Source organism: Elephantulus edwardii, unplaced genomic scaffold, assembly GCF_000299155.1.
Source record: "Elephantulus edwardii isolate Elephantulus edwardi_28Jun2011 unplaced genomic scaffold, EleEdw1.0 scaffold00105, whole genome shotgun sequence".
NCBI lineage: Eukaryota > Metazoa > Chordata > Mammalia > Macroscelidea > Macroscelididae > Elephantulus > Elephantulus edwardii.
The window spans coordinates 9,441,565-9,459,995 of NW_006399855.1; the positions used below are offsets into that span (position 1 = coordinate 9,441,565).

Consider the following 18,431-nt stretch of genomic DNA (forward strand, 5'->3'; position numbering starts at 1 on the left):
TGATGACAGAAATACCTAATCACATATCTCTTTTAAACAGTTTTCTCCCTTCTCTGTTTCAGAGCAGCATACATTATTGAACCCATCTTACTCAGTCCCTCCCCAACCCCAAGGACAGTCCCATTCTACAACAGTGGCACCATGCAATATTTGTCCCTTTGAAATGTCCCAGTCACAAAGGGACAAATATTACAGGAATTTAATCTTTAAAAGTCTCATTCATAAATTATATCCTCTCTGGATTGTACATTTGTGGCTGTTTGTCAGCCTATTTATCCCTTAGACTAAGCTTGATCCCTGATTGTCTCTTGTGAACTTTAGGGTTTGGGGTTTACCCCCAGGTCTCTGAGTTGATTGTTGTGTATGGTGTGAGATGTGGAACCTATTTCAACTTTTTGCAGGTAGCAGTCCAGTTTTGCCAGCACAATTTGTTGAAGAGTTTGTCATTACCTCATTTGAGAGGTTTAATTTCCTTGTTGAATATCAGGTAACCATTGATGGCTGGGTCCATTTCTAGGTTCTCAGTTCTGTTTCATTGGTCTATGTGCCTTTCACTGTACCAGTACCATGTTGTTTTGGTTACTACTGCTGTGTAGTAGGTTTTGAGGTCAGGAGGTGCTATGGCTCCCACTCCATCTTTGTATTTCAGAAGTGTTTTGCTTACTTAAGGTACCTTACCATTCCAAATAAACATGACAATTTCCCTTTCTATCTCCTTGAAAAATTAATTTGGTGTCTGTATTGGAATTGCATTGAACATGTAGATTACTTTTGGTAGAATTGTCACTGTATTGAGTCTTCTTATCCATAAATAGGCAATATTTTTCCACTTATTTAGGTTTTTATTATTTCTCAAATGAGTATTTTGTACTGTTCTTTATACAGATCTTTTTGTTTGTTTTCAAGACTTCTTAAGATTTGCTGTGGCAAATAAATATGTGTATTATATAGGGATGTGGATGGTTAGGAATGAAAGAAGAGAAATGAATTCTAGTGAATAGAGTTCATAAACGATATAGCTGAAAGAAGAGTGTGATAAAAGTAATTATTAGTAATGGTTAGTAACCAGAATTACTTGAACTGAGAAATGATAATGATTCTTTGATTGCTCTTCCTTACCCTGGGGAAACATCCTTGACTTAATCTACTTCCCCGTTGCTTAATCCACATTCCTCAAAACTGTCTCTGGTGGATCAATTTGCAGATTCAGAAGAAATTGTTAGTTTTCATTGCTCCTCCATGATGACTCAGTTCAGTTGTTCCCACATTCCCATTTCCCTCTTACTCTGACACTTTCTATTCTTTCAGCACTTGCCTTTTCTGCCCTACACCATCCAGTTCCCTTACTTCTGCCTCTGTTAATGGGGTGCCACAGGCTGCTAAGGACTCAGCTGCAGATGGAAACCCTGGTGTTCAAACTTTAACCCAGAGGCTTTTGGGTTGACAAAAGGCATGGCAGCCTGCTTCTGACAGAGCAGCCTTGAAAACCATGTGGACTCTACTTCTTCTATTCTGATCCAGATGGGATTACATGATTTTGAGTCTGCCCCACAGTGGCACATAACAACAATCACAGCCACTGTTTTACCACTTGGGATTTACTTTGGTTTTGGCTTCTGCTGATAGGCTTCCAGAAACACTGCCTTCTGCTATGATGACCTCTCTTTCCATGAACTTTAGTCACTCTGAGATATCTCAAGATATGAATTGTTCTCTCTCACCCTCTTCTGATCTTTCTGTGTCTTCCCTCATTTACCGCTAATGTGCGAGGTCAAATGCGTCTCACTCAGTGACCTGGAAGTTTGCTCTGTGTTCACCTGACTGTCGCTGTGACAAAGACCGAGTGTGGTAGGTGCTCTGAGCAGCAGTCCTCTGTGACTTGTTGCAATTAAAAATCTAAATGTGCTTGAAACACTCTTCAGACTGTGAAGTTCATTCTATTTTCTGTAGACACACAGATTTTTTAGGATCTCTTTTCAATCTCAGTCAGCTCTTTTTCTTTCTTTTGTTTGTTTAAGTGTGCTCCATTTCAGTCCACCCACGTCTGCTCATGTAAGACAGCAAGTGTGTCTGGGGAGCCGACTCTCTGGGGTGCTTGTCTTTACTTCACAAGCAGCCGAGGAGTGAGGAGTGACTCACAAAAGCAGGCTACTTGGTGACACATCTTCTCTTTTGAGTCAAAAACAAAGGTGAAAAAAGGAGCCTTCTGAGTGAAAAAGAAGTTGACTGAGGGCTGAGCTCAACCTAGAGTGTTTACCTTTAAGATGGGCTGCATGGAAAAAAAAAAAAAGATGGGCTGCTTGCTTTATACATGCAAGATGTGAGAAGAAGCAGCCCAAGATGAATTCAAACATTTTTCTGGATCTGGCATTATAAAAATTGATAATTCTAAAAGCTCTTGAGTCAGCACACAGGGAACATGGCTAATGATTGAACTACAGCCCCAGCAGAAGACTAATGAGACAATATAGAGAATTGAGAGCAGTGAGGGCAGGAGTCAACTAGTATAAGGCTCTAAAACTGTCCTGTAACTTCACTAGCTTTCAGTAAAACGATTTTTGGTTCCCAGTATTACTTGGCTTGTTTGCTTGGGCTTTCTGAGTAGGGGCGGGCAAGTGCTTATTCGCTTGCTTCTAGCACCTAGAGATCACCTTTGATGCACGTTCTTGCCAGTAATCACTCATACATGCTCATCAAGGACTATGGCCCCAGCAGAACGACAGATACAGGATGGTATTCCTGGTTTCTTTGCAGCCTTCTTCTTCTTCAAGAGGTTGATTAGAGCATATTCATGCTTTCCAGAGCAAGCGTACTTCTCAGTACATTAGAAGGCTGTGATAATGTAGTTTCCCATAAGTTTTTGTAAATGCCATCTGTTTAGATCAAATTCAACTGAGAGGATAGGAAATGGGGAATGTTAGTCCTAAGGGAGGTCCATATTGTTATTAGTACTTATAAAGGCTGTTGCAACCCTAATACACAGAAAAAAAAAAAGCAACCCCAAAACTCTGCATAACCCTGCACCATCCCAGTGATGGGCTGCAGATCACCTCCGTGTAATTCACAGAGTGCATAGCAAAAAACACCCCTGAGGTCGAGAAAGGCTAGCTAATGCATCCGTAGAATACAGCTTGAGGCATGGCAGTGAGTAAGCCATGCTTCATTTGTGGAGCCACTGTGAACTTGGAGTCTACTACACTGTTCTTCTTTTGACTCATTCCACCCATAGGGAAAGGTTTCTTTGCTTTACTTGAGGAGCCCTCTTGGCACCAGAGCATAAACATGGGGCTTCTAGCCAAAAGGTCAGCAGAGTGAATCCACTAGATGCTCCAGGGTAGAGAGATCAGGCAGTCTGCTTCTGTGAATATTTACAGTCTGGGAAACCTTGGGGCAATTCTGCTCTCTTCTATGGGGCTGGTATGAGGTGGAATCATTCTCCATGGCAGTGGGTTTTTGTTTGTTTGTCTACTATATGTGGTACCTTTATGGAATAGAAGGAGTCAAATAGTAGAACAGTAGCACCTTTGGTAAGGTAAGTAAACTGATTTGATCATGATCTTAGGTAGATCAATATTGAATTCTTCATGATCTGAATTAGTTGGTTATGCCTTGACTTTGTAAACATTACTTCTTATTGAAAATCAGTAAATCATTTCTTGTTGAGTGCTGTAAGTGTTGATGTAGTTATAGATATATCCCTGCTATACAATTTAGAGAGTGTGGCAGGGTCACCATTTCAGTACTACCTAACAAGAACATCATAGAATTGATAAATACATAGAGTTTCTACTTCATAGGAGAATAAAGCATGTACTTAGGAAGGAACAGTTCTTGAAAAGAAAAATGACACGTTAGTCCTTACAAAGTCTCACTGTTAACCTAAAGCTGTCTTCTCTCGATGTTTGCGCCCACCAGTAGTTCCACAAGAGAAAGGAGGGCAATCGATCTGCTCATGTGCATTTTACAGCCTCTGAATACCTGCTGGAGGGTCAGCCTTGAGCTGAGTCTGACTCAGTAGTACTGGGTGTGTGTGTGTGTGTGTGTGTGTGTGTGTGTGTGTGTGTGTGTGTAAGGTCACCAGTTTATCTTGGTCAGATCAATGGTGCGGCAAGTCAATCTTGATCAGGTCACTCTAGGAGATGGCCATTGGCTTGTTCAAGATGGAGACAGGGAGATCAGTGGTCACAGCACTCCAGTGGGACACATTTGTAGTATTTTGTATAGGAAAAGAAGACAGAGGGAATATGCTATAAGAACTGTGGACGTGTTTAATACATTCACCATCTGAACAGGTGGACACGGGGGAAGGGTTTCCTCTCTGGAAAACTTCTTTCTTAAGAGTTTATTTTCTGATGCAGAGGACAAAGAAGCAGCCAAGTTTTTATTACCTGCAATGAGAGAATGGTCTCCCTCGCTCCCTCTTTATCTGTCCTCTCCTCCTCTCCCTCTCTTCTCTGTGCACTTTCTTACTAAATATGCCCCTGTGCCTGCCATTATGTCTGTGTATATTTGCTTAGTGTGTTACAATGTTTTTTAAATCCTCTTTCTTCCTGTAGCTTATTATTATGGAAAGAGGAAGAAGATCATTAAGCCGCCAATTGGCGAGAACAACATTGAAAGTGGGCACCCTAAACCAGCGAGACGTAGGAAGAGACGAAAATCCATCTTTGTGCAGAAGAAGAGGAGATCGTCCACTGTGGATTTCACAGCTGGGTCCGGGGAGGTACGGCCTCCTGAGGAACACCTCCTGGGCGTCAGGCTTGACTTAACGGCCCCAAGTGGCAAATAGAACTTGATTTCAAGGTCTGCCGCTAAGCTGACTGGTTAGAAGGTGGAAGGGAGAAAAGCCCCGCTGCCTAATAGGTTGTGTTCTCAGCAAAGGCTTACACAACAGTTATGTGTCCATTTAATCATTTCTCTACAATGATTCCATAACTTTGGTCCTCTGCCTTGATTGACAGACAGCATTTCCACCAACTGTATTTAGGAAAGTTCTAGTCAGCTAATAGCATCCATTCGCAGAGACCTCCTCGGGCAAATAGTGCCAAGTGATTTGCACAGGGCGGTCCTGGGAGGGAAAATGGAACCTAGTGCCCAGGTCTGTCTCTTGGATTATAGTTCCAGTCCACTCTATTGGTTTAGGAAGCACCCTTTTAGCCTAATTCTCTATAAACCAAAGAAGCCCTGGTGACACAGTTCAGTATTGAACTGCTTAACCGGAAGGTGGACAATTTGAACCCATGTGCTGCTCCGTGGGAGAAAGTTGAGGCAGTTTGTTTAAATAAAGATTTACATACGGGCGCAGCAACTAGCAGGCAATTCTGTTCTGTTAGAACCAACTCAAATGGTAGTGAATTTTAGGATTCTTTAAGGAGAGTTCTCATCCTTCTAGGAAAGTGAAGAAGAGGACCCAGATGTTATGGAAGATGACACGGGCAGCGAGGAAACTGGCTCCGAGCTGCGGGATGACCAGACAGATACTTCCTCGGTGGAGGTGCCCTCCGCGCGGCCCAGGAGGGCAGTGACCCTGAGGAGTGGCGCGGAGCCCGAGCGGCGTCCCCCGGTGGAGAGAGCGCGCAGGGCCCGAAAAGCACAGACTCCTCCATCCTGCGTGGAGGAAGAGAAGCGCACCGCAGCCAAGTCTGAAGGCGCCGAGGTAAAGCTCGCACAAGGGGCTTTTCCACTGACATGCCTGGGCCGTGGCGAGGAAGGCGGGCGGGGTGGTCCCCCAGCTGGGAGAAGAGAAGAAAAAGCACGAGATCTCTGCTTATAGGAAACTTATTTAAAAGGCCAGAAATGTTAGTAGCTGCTCTAGCCTAGTTTCTATGTCAGGCTTGGGAATTTTACATCTTGACAGAGGGGAGTCAGAAGAGAAGTCAGCACATGTGTTTTTCTGGGATGATTTTACACAGCAGGAGATTCTTACCCATCTCGAGGACGTTAGGTGCAGACAAGGGAGCAGGACAAAGCCTGCAGGTTCCTTTGAACATCAGCTTTCCAGAGTCCTATGTCAGCGTCCCATCCCTGCCTTTGTATTTGCTTCATCCTTTATCTTTTTTCCCTTTTTATTAATTTTAATAAACACAGAGATTTTGGATTTCCGTTCATTCATTGCTGCACTTTTCTCCCTGCCCACCCCTCCCCACTAGTTCGCTCCTCTCTTTGAAAAGAAAAAGAAAAAAAATTCCTAATCCTTTATCTTTTCAGGATAACTGGGTTGTTATAAAATATTGATGCATATAGTGTCCCTTCAACCCGTGGGTGGTATACAATCCTCTGAGAAAGTAAATGGCACCATCCACCCCTAAATAAAGGAAAGTACTAGGGAGACTGACACATCTGTCTTTGGAAAATCCCTTATCTCTGTTTTTAATCAAGGATGCTTCATTAGTAAATAGGTCCAACATTTCTTAAACTTAAGATTCAGGAGCTACTATCACTGTGTTTTAGGGGCTTTTAGGTTTTCTAATCCTACTTCTAATGACACCAAAGAATGCTGATAGAGTATTCCATAGTGAGTTGCTAACTCAGAAGTGGAGTGGCTCCACGGATACCTGTCCACTGGCAGCTCTGTAGACGCAATCTGTTTTGATTTACAGTCCCAGAAACCTGACAAAGGGTTGCTGTGAGTCACAGCCTAGAGACTTCAATTTGTTCTCATTTTGTTTTTAAGAGGCACACAAGTTACTGAAGGTGGAAACAGAACCCAGCCAAGTTGATAAGAAGTTCTATAAAGAAAGTCTTTGTAGCGTCTTAAGATGCCCAGTTGAGAGAACAGATGAGGACGCAGTAACTTCTTGGTTGGTCCAGGAAAGCCTGGCTAGGTCCCAGAGGGCTTTAGAAAAGATTGTGAAATGGCTAAATTATCTTCTGTTCCTTTTCCTCTGTAGGAAATAAAACAAGAGGAGGAGGAGAGACTTATTCTGGAGAGTAACCCATTAGAATGGACAGTGACTGATGTGGTCAGGTTTATTAAACTGACAGATTGCGCCCCCTTGGCCAAAATATTTCAGGAACAGGTATGTTGGTTCTACTATATATTATTCCTCTCTTTTACACCACACACTGATGTTATTTTAACTCTCTGACATGGTATTTCACTCATGGGGAAAAATCATGAGGGAAAATTAGTATGTTTTTCTTACTGTCTTGACGCTGACAGAACTTCCAGAGCATACCTCTGTATTAGTGGTAAAATGATAGTATTTCGAGGTTAGAAAGGGGGGGATTATATTCATCTAGTGTCTCTAGCTTTACTGTTAAAAAAATCACAAAAAAGCCCCCTCTTAATACTGTAATATCTTTAATGAGCCCCCCTTCATTCATTCAGCATGTATTTATTGAGTACTTAGGGTTTGCCAAAGGAGTGCTCATGACACTTCAGTTAAAGCATTCATCTGCTAACAAAAATGGTAGAGGTCTGAAAAATGAGACAGTCTACTTCTGTAAAGATTTGCAGCCTTGGCAATCCTATGGGCAATTCTACTCTGAATGAGAGAATGCTCGATGGGAATGGCTATAAAGTGAAGTCTCTAGATATGCAAAGGTGATGGTGTTTATATGCTACACAAAAACTTAACAATTGGAGATCATCCAGAGGCACTAGGAGGAAAAATGTCTGGTGATTTGCTTCCCAAAAATCAACCATTTGAAACCCTATGATACTGACACATTTGGGTCACCATGGATTGGCGTTGCCTCCACAACAGCTGGTATAGCATGCCAGGCACTGTTCTACATGCAGGACGATTCTACTAGTCGGTCAATCCCATGTGCTCCTCCATATTCTTGGCATTTGAGAATGCAAAATTCCTTTCCCCTGGGAGGGCTGTGAAGTGCCCAGAAGGTGAAGGTCTGACATTAGCTGCACTGTCTGACATTGGCCACACTTCCTCTCTGGGTAATCCTTAAAAGCAGGCAAAACAGGCAACTTCGTTTGGAATACAGAATCTGAGTAATGAGCTTGTCCTTTTATTTAAAACACATAATTAGAAAAGATAAGGAAATTGTGAAAAATGTCAGAGTTTGTGTGATTTTTGTCTTGCTATCAATCTGAGTCATAGACTGTATTTTAATTTAATAGAAAATAAAAATTAAAATAGAACAGTAGCTGGAAGTTCTAGTTAAAACATCACCAGCTTGATACTGATTAATTATGATGCTTAAAAAAAAATCATTGCTCAAAGACAAAGTGCACACTGGTTAAAAATATTTTAACATGCCCACATATATCTATCACTACATTGGTATTTATTCAATATATGCTGATTCAGGAACTGCTGCTCACAGTGTAATATTTGTAAAAAGGAAACATATTATTCTATACTAGTCCAAACTAGGGAGCTCTGGTGGCTTGGTGATAAAGAGTCGTACTGCTGAAGCACAGGAACACAGTTCAAATCCACCAGACGTACCATGGATGAATGATGGGCAGTCTCCTTCTGTGCTATTAACTGCCTGTAGAAGCCAGCTGGAGGGTCAGCCGTGATTTAGTTGCAACTCAACGGTGCACAACAGCAACAGCCTAGAGTGAGGCTTTTGTTTGGTTTTAAAACTCAAATGTGCAGTTTTAACTGGGAGACATTATAATCTGGCCCTGTCATTGAGTACTCCTGCCAAAGATATTTTCTTTTCCCTTTGTGGATTCTAAACTTAAGACTCCTTATCTATGAAAACTCAATGGCAAGTTTACTGCCAATATTTCACAGCATTATCAGAAATTATCAAGAAAAGACAAACAAAGCTGATTTGGTAAAAAAACGGAAATGCTAAATATATTTAGTCTTCCTTCTCTGTACTTCTAAGTCCAGTTTATAACAATGGAAAATGTAGACATTTTTACTTCTAAGAAGTGAAATGTTTGTGGTATCTTAACCCTTTTAGACTCAAGCAACAGGCCAAGTTCTCCAGTACAGGTAGTTAATCTAATGCAGTTAAAAATTTGGCTGTACATACCTATTTATTCCTCTTATACAAGAAATATGGCAGTTGATAATTGTCTTATTCATGCTCCTTTTTTTTAAATATAATTTCCCAGTAGGCCATTTTACCTGTTGTAATCAAAGATGGTTACTCACTGGGCTGTCTGAAGTGAGTGGGCACTTGAGTCCTTTTCTATTCAATCAGACTATTAATTATTCATTTTCACTAATTTGCCGTGTCATCTTGAAGCCCACACACCAGGACTTCGATTTGCCTGTGGTCTCCAATGGGTCACTGCAGGTGTTAGATGAGCTTTTAGAGGAGCTGAAAGAGGCTGAGAGCCTTTATTCACCAGTGTGAGAGAAATCACAGTCTACAGAATGGAAATCGCTGTGTACTCTTGCTTCCCTGGATGGTACAAATTCAGAAATTATCATAATCACCAGGAGCATTTGCAAAATTTTCTTAACTCCCATTACTGAAATGTATACCTCTCAGTTCTGAAATGTTATGGCAACCGCTTTAAGAAATCTATATGCTATAATTTCGTTCTGCAGTCATGTATTTTGCAGTGTAACTCCACATGTGTAGAACTAAAAAAAACAGCCACGGAAGTCTAAATACAATTTTACCTATTCATTCACCTTAATGAATCAGAAACATGACAGTAAGCAAACTACTCAAATTAGCAATTTACTTTAATAAAAATATTTCTGCCTGCTCCACAGGTATGGTTCATATTTTCTTTATGCTCTCCTGTTTCTACTTCTACAGGCCTGGATTTCCTTTATTAAGTTACTGCCACAGCCCAAATGAAGCTCTATCAAAATATAGTGAAGTTGTCTACATACCGAATGGAGCTTTAATTCTGGGTGTTTTGATCATTGCTCATTTCTTAAAAACTAGCAGCCTGTGGTCATTCTGTGTTTGAGCATAAGTGGTTTGCCAGCAATTTTTAGTTATTTATAAAAATTACCTTTGAGACTTGAAGTGTTGTCTGCAAATCCATGAAAACAATAACTGGTTGGGTTTTTTTTTCTTTTGAAAGAAAACAGAAGCTCCATACGGTAGGAATTTTGAGATACAATTTCTCTTGTATTCCTAGACCTTGTGGTAGTTTATTCCTGTCGTTGCCCTCTTTTGCCCCTTTTTGTTCCAGCCACTGTCTCTGCCCCACCTCCTGTGAAACTGCAGAGTGGATGCAGGTTAGAGTTTGCAGCATGAGGAATAAAGGTTGAGACGTGTCAGTCCGGCAGGATTATGATATCGCTGAATCTCCACCAGTTTTTCCACACCAGTGCCAGTCTGATAGGCATGTTGCTAAATCTAGGACCTTTCATCTGGGAACGTAAAATCTAGATGTTTGAAAACTAGAGGCACTCTCTTAATCTTGGTGTAATATTATTCTTAGTATGGCAGCACTCCAGAATTCTGCTTTACATTATTTAGGCAGGATGGAGAAGAAAATGCAGCCCAGAGATGGCAAATACCTACTGTTATTGTTTGGTTCCTTAGCAGTAACTTTTCAACTCATAACAACTCCATGTGACAGAGTATAACTTCCCCATAGAGTTCAACACCTGTTACTCATAAGGTTGTAACAAGTTGTAGTCAGCTCAGTGGCACTTAACAGCAATTTGAAAGGAACATTTCACTAGATCGTTTCTCCTATGGAGCAGCTATGTGGGTTCAAACCATCAACCTTTCAGTTAGCGGCAAAGCATTGAACTCTGCAGTACCAGGGCTCTTTGTTGTTCTTATGTGGCATCAAATCAACTACAAATCAAAGCAACGCTGTGTGCAGTAGCTCTGAACCCTGCGCTATCCTGAGTCATTGTCATCATCTCTTAAGTACTTAAGCTCACTGCTATAGTCACTGTGTCCATTTCATCTTGTTGAAGATCTTTCTCTTCTATGCTGCCTGTCTGCTTTTCCAAGGATCATGTCTCTTTCCAAGGATTGGTCCCTTCTAAAAACATGCTCAAAGTAGGTAAGACGCAGCTTCCTCGACCTTTCTTGCCTCTAAGGAGCACTCTGGTTGCACCTTCTTTAAGACATATTTGTTTGCTCTTTTGGCAGTCTATAGGATAGTCAATAATCTCTAGCACTATAATCAAAGCATCAATTCTTCTGTTATTCTTAGTCATTGTCCACCTTTGAAGAGCATTACAAGTAATTGCAAAAATTATGACTTGCATCAGGTGCACCTTAGTCTTTGAATGGACATCATTTCTCTTTAACGCTTTGGAGAAGTAACTGACTGCAGATTTCCCCAATACAATATGGTTGGTTTGTTTTTTTTTTTTAATTATTTCTTGCTTACTGGTTCCAAGAGTGTTGATTATGGATTCAAGTTAACAGAAATAGTTGACAATTTCAATCCTTTCTCCATCTATCATGATGTTGCCTATTGACCCAGTGGTGAGAATTTTTGTGTTCTTGATGTTGAGATGCAATCTTTATTGAGACTCTTTGATCTTCTGCAGCATTCAAATACAAACTGCATTTTTTATCATTTGCCCTGCCTCAAATACTCAAATATCAGGTCTAAATTTTGAATAATTCTCTGCAGCTAAAAAACAGAATTAATTAGTTTGGCCTTAATTGACAGTGTGTGTGTGTGTGTGTGTGTGTGTGTGTGAATAGGAGTCTCTCTGCAGACAAATTTGAGTTTTTGCTTTGTCCTCATTCTGTTGGTCCCAGCTGTACAAAGACTGTTTGGCTTAGTAGACTGAGTCCCACAGGGCATGTGTGATTCAGCCCTTGAAAATATTCTAATGTGTGAATTGGCTGCCCATCCATTTTAAGATGGCCAGGCCTGAAGTTTGCCTTCTGGTTTCTTGTGTCCTGGGCACACAGAGTGTGGAGGCTCTTCCATTCCCCAGCTGTCACCTCACAACTCCTCTGAGCATGTACCTCTACAGCTGGCTGAGAAGCAGGCAATAGGGCCTAGAAGATGCTCTTGCTTTAACACTTTTGGGGAAATCTGAAAGAGGAGGGGATTATCATGTGTCAGGTAAGGAAGAGGAGGGAATATCTGACTTGAAAAAGATCAGAGAATCCTGTGTAGAGACCTATGGTCATCATTTGAGGATCTTTGGTGGCCTGGTGGGTAAGAAGAACATGGCCATTAACCAGAAGGTCATAGTTGGAACCCACGGGAAAAAGATGTAGTGATCTGCTTTAATTCAGCTCTACAGGCTTGGAAACCCTGTGGGGCACTTCTGCCCTGTGTGTGGGGTGGCTGTGAGTTACAGTTGACGCCTTGATGATGGATTTGGATCATCCTTCTAATTGGTTCCATCCAGCATGAATACATCTCTCTGTGTGAGACTGTGAAATTGTCCCTGCCATAAACTTTTTGGCAGACATGGTGCAAAACAAGTAATGGAATTCTTTGTCTTGTGCACCTACCTTTCTCCTGAGTTCAGTGGAGGTGGGAAGAATGGAATGGAATTGAACTGAGAGCCTCTGATCTTTCCAGAAAGCAGTGTCATTGTTATTCAGAATGACCAGGGCAAAACTGCTGACCTCTTCCTTCTAATCCTGAACTGAATGGGGGTCATGTATCTGTAGTTTCTTTGTTCCATGGCTGAATTAGAGCTAACCAGAAGTAAATCTTTATATTTTCATAGATTCTATATACCCTCACTTCTGTGGATAAAAATATGCTTTTATTATTGTGAAGGCAATTGTCTATTTAAACAAAACAAGGATGGATGTGTGGTTGTTTGGAAGTTCTTTGTTGAAGTTCTGAGGTATCTTATGAAAGCTTGTTTTGGAACCAGTCTTACTTCTTTTTCATCTCACAGGTTTTCTTTTGAAGCATCTAGACCAAATCTAGTATAAGTGTGATTAGTACAATTTAAGGAACACACATCAATAATTAATGCCCAGCTCATTTTGTCTCACAATATATTTTCTGCAATAACTATATAACAAAAACTAGATAGTCTCTGTCTGACCTGAACACATTTTTATAGATTAAAACATACAAATAAAAACTAATGGAATGTATCAGGCAGATGGAATTTGCTTGTTAATTTTTTGTTTATTTCTTAACTCCCTTTAAAGAATATCATTCTCAATTTTCTAGTTAAAGTACATTTTTAAATTACTAACTTGACTTCTGATAAAAACTAACCACCACCTTTGTAAAAATGCTGAATGCTCCTAAAGTTTATCTGTCTGATAATTCTTACCCACAGTTTCTAAAACAAAAGTCTCAAATATGTACATTTGAGAGTCATCTTCCAAGGTGGAAAATTTCAGGCCAAGGAAGAGATTGCTGGCAGTTTTTGGAGCTTTGAACTACTCTTTGTCATAAACTCTGCCTCCAGATCTCTCATCTATTCCGTATCCTTGTCCTTCAGGGCATCAACTGCTATTTGAATATTTACTTATGTGCCTGCCTTGTGCTCAGGACTATGCAAGAGGCTTTCTGTTGATTCATTTCCTCCTGCTCTAGTGAGGACTGATTTGAAAAGACCCTTGATTTCCCTGTATTCTGTCATGTGTAAGATTCCCTCCTTACATCAACAAGAATTATTAGAAAACTTGTATGTGAGGTGAGATGCGGTTTGTTAAAAGTTGTCTGAATGCAAAATTTCTAAATGGGAACTGTGATGCCTGTGGATATTTTGCATAGCAGAGAAGTCCAAACCCACTCAGTTCTGTCTCATGGTGGCCCTCCACGGAGTTTCTGAAGCTGTAAGTACTTTTTTTCCTTTGTAGTTTGAGTGAAAGTTTACAAAGAAAATTAATTTTTGATTCAAGGTTTCATACATATTTATTTCACTAACATTAATTTCTATACACACAGTGTAAATCAGGCTTTTCTCACTTCCTCTCTATTATTCTAATTTCTTTTCATCTTTGTATACTTCTTGGTGGCTTCTCTCTCTTTAGTGATACTGTGCTGATCATCCCCTGATTGTATATTGTCTTTTCCTTCCCCCATCTCTCAACATGTGTCCTTTATTCATTTTACTAATTTGTAGTCCCCTCTCCCTCCCTTCCCATCCTTGTTCACCATCCAACAATGATTCTGCCTATGTTCAGACTTTTCCTTTGCTGTTTGTAATAGTGATCTTATACAGTGTTTTCCCCTTTGTGACTGACTTCTTTCCTTCAGTCTGGTGTAAATCTTTAAAGGGGGAGATTGCTCTCATCCTTTGGAGCAGCCAGTGGATTTGAACCTCCAGTCTTTTGGTTAGCACAGGAGAAAAAAAGTCATGCCAGTAGAAGATAGGATGTGGGATTAAACAGAGAAGTCAGGAGTGAGATCTCTTGGAACTAAACTTCAGAAGGTGGACAAAACTGTAGCAGCATATCACAGGAGTCTGTGCAGCCTGGTAAGAGTGACTGAGGGGAGAGCCGCCGTGGCCCCTGAAGCAGGTGTGTCTGTGCGGTTGGAAGGCAGACCACAGGAGCAGGACTGGTATGCATGACTGACAGTAAATGATAATACAGATCAAAGCAGTGTATTTTTCCAAGAGATATCAAGGAATGACAGTCTTTTCAACTCCTGTTGTAAAATACTGTATTCAGACAGTTAGGGGACTTACTCTCAAGGCCCAGCTTTATTTCTGATGGGTTATAGAATCATTCACAATCAATTCATAGAAATCTATTTTCTGGTGTGGTATGAATCAAGCAGTCAGCTGGTGACCAGAAAATTGGCAGTTGAAACCCTCCCCATAACTTTAAAGGCAAGCAGTTCTTACCTACCAGCTGCTCCATGGGAGGTGAGGCAGTCTCTTTTTTCATTTACAACCTGTGGAAACTCACTGGAGGGTCAGTTTTGAGTTGGAACTGACTAGAAGGCACATAACAGCAACATGAGCATTACAAAAGAAAGGTCCTGTGATCTGCTCCCATTAGAGATTGCAACTCATGCCATCAAATCTGTTCTGACTCATAGCAGCCCTATAGGGTAGGGGCTGAAAACAGATTGTTACATCTTTTCCTATGCTGCTGGTTGTGGTTTTGAACTACGAATTTTTTCATTAGTAGCAGAGTGTTTAACCACTGTGCCACCAGGAGACCTCTGTAAGTTTGACAGCTCAGAAAACACTGTCAATAGTTCCACACAGTCATACAGGCTTGCAGTGCATTGACTATTAACTCAGTAGCACTGAACAGTGAGAACATAACTTTAGGAAATATTTATATCTATCGTGTGCTTAAACATCATACCAGGTTCTAGAGAATGCATCCTGAATGCCGCTGTTGTCAGTGTTTATACCCTTTAAATGACCTGAGAATTTGATTGTGGCAGTCACTTCGGTAATGTCTACACAGTTAATTATAGGATCTCAGGATCTGGCACATTTATCCCAATAGGCATGCAGTTAGTGTCGGAGGAATAGTTTATTGAAATGACTTAAACTCTCCATATGGGAACGGGAATGTCTTTATGGTTGATTTACAGCCCTGTGGCATCCCCCAGCATAAACACTCGCTTATATAGAAAGGAGTCAGTGACCTTTAAAGCTCTATAAACACTGCATTTACTTTCAGTGTCTGCTCCACAAAGTCTGCCCTGCAGGGGGCAAGAGCCCTGGTCTGGTTTAGAAAAGACTGCAAGTGAAATGGCCCTTTTGAAGTTTCTATTTGGGGATTTGGAGACCTTGAATTAACCCTCCCTGCTGGATCATCTGGGTTTTTATTTTGAGTATATTTACAGCTTAATACAGTTAACCCTCCTCTCTCGTGTTTCTTCCAATGTACGAGTCTGGTACAGAACGTGGAGTCTCTCTCAGCCCAGTGAGCCACACTGTAGAAAGCAATCCTCTTGTGTTGCCTGTGTGTGCTGCCTAGTTGATTTCAACTCCGCATGACTAGGGAGTTCTGATGGCCTAGTGGTGAAGTTGCTCTGCAAACACTAAGGCATGCAGTTTGAATCCACTGGCTGCTATGCAGGAGACAGATGGACAGTTTCCTCCTGTGCAATTAACTGCCTTTGAAAACCTACGAGAGGGTCAGTATTGGTAGGTTCTGCTCGATGATATAGACCTACAACTACATGACTCTGCAGGACAAACTAGAAAAGCACCAGAGAGATTGTAAGGTGGCTTAGTGGATAAGGAGTTGTGCTGTCGACCCAACAGCAATAACAGGTAGTTTTAAATCTGCAGGCTCCTCCATGGGAGAAAAATGGGTAGTCTCCTTGCCTGCAAGTCACAGCTTCTGAAAACCTGGTAGAGGGTCAGGTATTATTAGTTGGTTATGGTTTAAGGCAGTGAGTTAGGGTTAATCTTTCCAGAGGCATGCAGCTTCTTTTTCTAGTAGGCTAGAGGGACTTTCTAGTTAGCAGCTGTGTACCTAAGCCCTGAGTTACTAGGACTCTTTTGCAGAGAGCATTAAAGGAGTATACCCTGGCTCACCTGGCAGGTAGCAGATCTCACTCCCCAGGAGCCAGATGCCACTGTGTGTAGAATTTGATGAAGCAGAGAAGCTACTAATTTTTCTACTGTTGTTCCCTCCATATTTGTTATGTGGCATCAAGTTGCCTGTGACAGCAACTCTGAACCATGTCCTATCCTGAGCCAATCTCACTGTCTCCGACACACTTACCCCTACCACCCCAGTTACTATGTCAGTCCATCTCGTCCAAGATCTTCCTCTCCTGTGTTGTCCCTCCACCCTTCTGAGCACAATGTCTTTCTCCAAGGATTGGTGCCTCCTGGCCATGTGCCCAAAGAATGTGAGACAGAGCTTCAAAATCCTTGCCTCTAAGGAGCAGCTTGATTTCACCCTCTCCAGAGGAAACCTGTTTGTTCTCTTGGCAGTCTATCGTATGTTTAAATAGTCTTATCCAGCACCACAATGCAAAGGCATCTGTTCTTCTAGCATCCTTAATCATTGTCTAGCTCTCTGATGCATAGCAAGTAATTGCAAAGACCATGGCTTGGATCAGGCGCACCTTAGTCTCTAGACTGACAATGCTCCTCTGGATGTCCCTAACAGCACATTTTCCCAATGCAATTCATCTTCATCTTTTGATTTCCTGACTGCTGGTGCCACAAGTGTTGATTTTGGATCAAAGCAAGCCAAAATTATAAACAATCTCTATCTTTTCTCCCTCTCTTATGAAACTTCTAATTGCCTGGTATTGAGAATCTTTGTTTCCTTGATGTTGAGCTTCAATCCATATTGAATACTGCAGTCTTTGACCTTTAGTAGCAAATGCCTCAGGTCCTCAGGTTCAGCAAATGGGGTTGTATCAGTTGCATAGCATATATTGTTGATGAATTGTCATCCAATCCTAATGCCATATTCCTCTTCATGAAGTCCTTCTTACCAATCCCATAATCTCAGCTTTTCCTTTTTCCCTTTATGTTCACTTTTCTTAAATTTTGCTGGGACAGTTCTTTTTTTTTGTCTATAATTATATTTTATTAATTTTCATAAACATTTACAGAGATTTTGGGTTTCCACTCATTCACTGTTGCCCCATTCTCTCCACCCTCCTCCCAGTTTATTCTTGTCCAAATGCCACAGTGCTTGTCAAAGCCAGTTCTGATTAATCTTCTTTGTCAGTGTGTCCTTTGCCATTCCCTATCACTCCTCCCTGAGAGAGATTTCACCCTGAGTCATAAGGAAAAGGGGATGGCGTATTCTCTTAGCTACTTCCTGCTGAAAAGGGACGCTGTGGGTTTCAGGGTGAAGATCTTCTCTCACTACTCTAAAGGGCCCCTTTGGCAGTAGGAAACGCATAGACTATTATGGAGATTGATTTTGGAATTTAGATGCACTCTTATTGATTGTGCTTGGCCGTACATGTTCATTTCATTCAGTGAGTCACCAGATATTTAGAGTCCCTACTGGCGTTTTTCTCTTTATTGAAGGGAAGCAAACGTGCCAGACAAAAACTGCCCGTGCATTCTTCAACACCCAGTTAAATAGGCATCCTCTCTGAGCATCCTCACTGTGCCTCCGAGTTGGGATAGCCATCCCAAGCTCAGAGCTTCTGCAACTCTTTTTATTTCCCCTGTGGTTTTGAGCAGAACTATACTCCACAGGATTTCAGTTGTTGATGTTTCAAAAGTAAATCCCCAGGCCTTTTCCCCTAAAGCACCTCTGGGTAGATTTAACCCTCCAGCCTTAAGCTTAGCTGTCAAGCATTGTTGACTGTCTGCACTAGCCTTGTTCTCCAAGGTGAATGCTAGAGCATTTCTGTGTCACACCATTGACCTGAGGGTTTCTATTCTGTCATTCCCACCTTTATTCTTTCCACAGATAGCTATGATGCTGAGTGTTGTGCCTTCATTTTCATTTTCCTCTTCTATGTATTCTCACTAGATTATGGAAGAATAATTTCCAAAGTAGTATATCAATTTACATTACCACCTTTAGCAGAGGAAAGCTGTGCCTTCTATACTCTTGTGCCAAAACCTGCTATAGTCAGACTGTTGTTTCTGTGGGTATAAACTTGTTATTTTTGTATTTTCTTGATTCCTGATTAAGTTGAGTATCTCTTACTTGATTCTTTTTTTTTTTTTTTT

The 18,431-nt window shown here is 41.2% G+C and overlaps 1 protein-coding gene across 1 annotated transcript in view; it reads left to right on the plus strand.

Annotated features, from left to right (window-relative positions):
• Positions 1 to 18,431, plus strand: part of SFMBT2 (Scm-like with four mbt domains 2) — a 275,339-nt gene that overhangs the window by 252,685 nt on the left and 4,223 nt on the right. Inside the window, exons 17-19 of the mRNA XM_006891856.1 lie at positions 4,557 to 4,723; positions 5,393 to 5,656; positions 6,891 to 7,019. Of these exons, the coding sequence (XP_006891918.1) occupies positions 4,557 to 4,723; positions 5,393 to 5,656; positions 6,891 to 7,019 (560 nt within the window). The remainder of the gene's footprint in view (positions 1 to 4,556; positions 4,724 to 5,392; positions 5,657 to 6,890; positions 7,020 to 18,431) is intronic.